The sequence below is a fragment of the Heteronotia binoei genome, chromosome 15 (genome assembly GCF_032191835.1).
Source record: "Heteronotia binoei isolate CCM8104 ecotype False Entrance Well chromosome 15, APGP_CSIRO_Hbin_v1, whole genome shotgun sequence".
Classification (NCBI taxonomy): Eukaryota; Metazoa; Chordata; class Lepidosauria; order Squamata; family Gekkonidae; genus Heteronotia; species Heteronotia binoei.
The window spans coordinates 9,584,074-9,588,331 of record NC_083237.1 but is presented as its reverse complement, the minus strand read 5'-3'; the positions used below and the strand labels follow the sequence as shown (position 1 = coordinate 9,588,331).

Here is a 4,258-nt window from a genome sequence, read left to right as displayed (position 1 = left end):
GCATTTGTATTTTTAAGGTAAAAAAAGGTAGTCCCCTGTGCAAGCACCGGTTTATTACCAACCCATGGGGTGACATCACATCAGGGCGTTTTCTCGGCAGACTTTTTGTTTCGGGGTGGTTTGCCATTGCCTTCTCCAGTCATCTGTGTTTTACCCCCAGCAAGCTGGGTACTCATTTTATCAACCTCGGAAGGATGAGTCAACCTTGAGCTGGTTACCTGAACCCAGCTTCCGCTAGGATCGAACTCAGATCATGAGAAGAGCTTGGACTACAATACTGCAGCTTACCACTCTGTGCAATGGAGCTCCCCTTTGAATTTTAGTGTCATTTAATTCCTAACATAAATCTTTACACATGCTTATAACCTACAATGATTTAGTCTGCTCAAATATCTTAAAAATATATATGCTGTCAGCCCAGCCCTGCATGATGTATGTAGAAAGAGTTACAGGTGACCCCAGGGCTGTATTCGTGTGCTTTTATTTTGAGGCATATGTAAATGCAGGGAGTTGACTTCCTCTTTAAAGCATTCAGACACTTCCCCTGTCCCAGCACCACTCAGAAGCAGAACCTTTGTGCTCTTGCATATTTGCCAGTCAATATCTGTCAGAACAAGAGAATAAGGGAGAAATGATGTTTTGGCTCAGTTTCATCTTTTTCACAGTATTCCAAGGTACATGGTCTTCTTTTAAATGCAGAGAACTGTGAGATATTGAAGGCTAATATGCAACAGGTCTCTTTAAAGCATGTGTTCTTTTCAGGTGTTCAATCGGCAATCCAGCTGGTGGAGTCTGGAGGGGATGTTAAAAGGCCTGGAGACTCCCTCCTCCTCTCCTGTCGAACCTCTGGGTTCACCTTCAGCAGCTACTACTTTCACTGGGTGAGACAGGCTCCTGGAAAGGGTTTGGAATGGATTGCCCGTATAGGTACATCCTCAAGTCCCATTAGTTACTCGGATTCAGTGAGGGGACGTTTCACCATCTCCAGAGATGATTCCAACAGCCTGCTGAAGTTGCAAATGAACAACCTGAAACTTGAAGACACGGCCATGTATTATTGTACCAGAGACACAGTGAGGGGAAGTGAGTCTGCAGCCAGACAAAAACCTCATGATGATTATGAGAAGTTTCTCCAGGCTTTTTGTTTTGTTCTTTAAATTCAGAATAATGAACAGAATAAATTGCATAGGGCATAAGTTTTCATGTATCAAAATTGAGGTACATATTCCTCCTTCTAAGGTTATCACTTCAATGGGCTTAGAATGGTGTAACTCTGTTTAGGATTTTACTATTGCAGTACAATCTAAAGGAGTATTTTTTTAAGAGTAAGCCCTCCTGAAGAGACCTGACAAAGATCTGAGTAGACCTTCTTCGGCCTACCATGTTAGAGACTTAAATAGGGCTGTGGTCAGATGAACAGTTTGATCTGATGTCATTGCTGTTCCCTTCCGGGATTAAAATGTGCCATTCTTCTTCCCATTCCCCAGTCATTGGAGTTATTTGACACTGGGGAAAGTCCAGTCTTTACTGCTGTCAGTGCTTTCACCTTGCATTTCTGGATGTCTTAGCTCCCCTTTTGTAAACTCAAGCTGTTTGGAAAATCTGAACCTTCCCTTCCATTTTTGTCTCCATTTTTTTAATCAGTTAGCAATGTGTTCATAATCCTCTTTGCCCCAGAGTTTTGAATCACTGTTTGCATGTTTCTAAACCCAAACACACTGTCAGGATTGGGAGTCCCCTGTGGAGTTGTTTTTAAGTGACAAAACCTGCCCTCCCCAAGTCCCTCTCTCCTGTTTCTTGGGATAGAAAGCCATGGAAATAGTTCCTAGTTAGGGTCCCATTTTTTCCAGCTTGTTTGAGAGCATCCCATGATCGATGCAAGAGTAAATGTACTGATGTCAATTGGGCTGCTCTCAAAAGGATGATGCTTTCTTCATAAGAAAATAAGAACATAAGTGAAGCCATGTTGGATCAGGCCAATGGCCCATCCAGCCCAACACTCTGTGACATACAGTGGCCAAAAAACCCAAGTGCCATCAGGAGGTCCACCAGTGGGGTCAGGACACTAGAAGCCCTCCCACTGTGCCCTTCCAAGCACCCAGAATACAGAGCATCACTGCCCCAGACAGAGAGTTCCAACAATAAGCTCTGATCTATATGTTTATCCAATCCCCTCTTGAAGCTGTCTATGCTTGTAGCCACCACCACCTCCTGTGGCAGTGAATTCCATGTGTTAATCAACCTTTGGGTGAAGAAGTCCTTTCTAAGCTGACTGCTCAGCAATTTCATTGAATGTCCATGAGTTCTCATATTGTGAGAAAGGGAGAAAAGTACTTCTTTCTCTGCCTTCTCTATCCCATGCATAATCTTGTAAACCTCTATCATGTCACTCCTCAGTCGATGTTTCTCCAAGCTAAAGATCCCCAATCATTTTAACCTTTCTTTACCGAACCATCCCTGTGTGTGAATTGTGTCTTTAGTTGTCTGGTTATGTCAAATATCATTTATGTGGAGCTTACAGTTTGCAGTTATTTCCCAAGACTTGCTTCACACAGCCAGGCCTTGAAACTCTTCTAATTCATTCTCACAAGGTGGCAGAAGTAGTACTCTAAAGAATATAAAACATCGCTAACCCTGAGAAGAAAAATAAAATGGATTCTAGGTTTGATGGTTTGTGCTTTCAACTATGAGGCTGATCATTTCCTCTGCCATTGTCAGAAAACTGCCATGGGACCAAACTTTCAACAGTTTGATGGCCCAGGGGACTTTGCCACAGTTTTCTCTTAAAAGCATTGAACCACAAATTCTGCTCTAAGCTCTGTGGAGAAAGGGAGTGATAAAAAATACCATCCCTTCTCCCAGTTTTGAGCATACCATGCAAACTGAATTACTTAGGATCCTTAAAATAGTCAGCCATTACCCATTATCTGTGTGCTCAATTCATAACATGGTTGAATGGAGGGAAGAGTCACCATGGCCTTCCTAGATAAATAGATTGCAAGATTATAGAGGCAAGAAACAGAAAATCTGGAATCCAGAAAATCAGGATTCAAGTTAAGGACATGTATATGTTATCTCTTTTTATGTCATCGATGGAAAAGGTTATGGCTTGGATCCAAGCAGCTTGTCCACTGTCAAAAAGAGGAGGGTGCATAAAATAGAACCATTGACCACCAAAGGCTATGAATGGTATCATGGGACCAACATGGACAAAAGCCTTGTGGGACAGGGACTGTAGTAAGGGGCATACTGGATAGTTTTGATTGATATTATGGGTGTAATGAAGAGGAGAACTGATCCTGATGGGTGGATGAAAAAAAAATGTTTGGGTCTAACACCATGTATTCATAGGCACTCCATAGATTCCCCCACTCTCTGATTCCACCAATTGTACCTGTCCAGAATAAAGGACTACTTGTCTTAGTTATGGCTGTCAGTTCCTAGGGAAATACAGAGTTAGTATCTTTAGGTGTTCCTTCCTATCTTGCAGAAGACAAGGCAAGCTCAGCTTTCTTAAAGGGAACATAGCACAATAATTGGAAAAATGTTCCTGTTGGCCAACTGTGTTGCTCTATAGTGGAAGAGCAAGATTTGAGTGTAGCATTTAAAAGAACAACAAGGTATCAAGGGTATAAGCTTTCAAGAGTCTAAGCTCCTTTTGATAACTGATGAAAGGAGTTTTGTCTCTCAAAAAGTTTATACTTTGGGAATTTTGTTGGCTTTAAGGTGCTACGAGACTCAAATCTTGCTCTAACTTGAAGCTGTGTAAGAATATAAGAGAAGCCATGTTGGATCAAGCCAATGGCCCATCCCGTCCGACACTCTGCGTCACACAGTGGCCAAAAAACCCAGGTGCCATCAGGAGATCCACCAATGGGACCAGGACATTCAGTCCCAAGGGAAGATGTTTACAGCACAATCCTAAATTTCTAAATTCCATTGATTTAGAAATTTGTAACTGTGTTTCGAAACCTGAAATTAGATACCCATGCTTTATTTGTATTTTATTGCCACTTAATTCTTAACACAAATCAGCTTTCTTTTCACATGCCTAGAACTTAAAATGATTTGGTCTGCTCATATATGTGAAGGAATTGTATGTTATAAACCCAATACTGCACAATGCATGTAAAAGGAGTTTCAGGTGACCCCAGGGCTTTCTTCTTGCGCTTTTATATCGAGACATATGCAAATGCAGGGAGTTGGCTTCCTTTTTAAAGTGTTCTGTCATTTCCCCTGTCCCAGCAGCATTCAAAGG

The 4,258-nt window shown here is 41.9% G+C and overlaps 1 gene segment (V, D, J or C); it reads left to right on the top strand.

The window, feature by feature from the left end:
• Window positions 1-631: 631 nt before the first annotated feature.
• LOC132584684 (Ig heavy chain V region 3-like) lies at window positions 632-1,157 on the top strand. The segment is given in 2 exon segments: window positions 632-674; window positions 763-1,157. Coding segments are annotated over 2 exon segments (438 nt in total).
• Window positions 1,158-4,258: the final 3,101 nt, after the last annotated feature.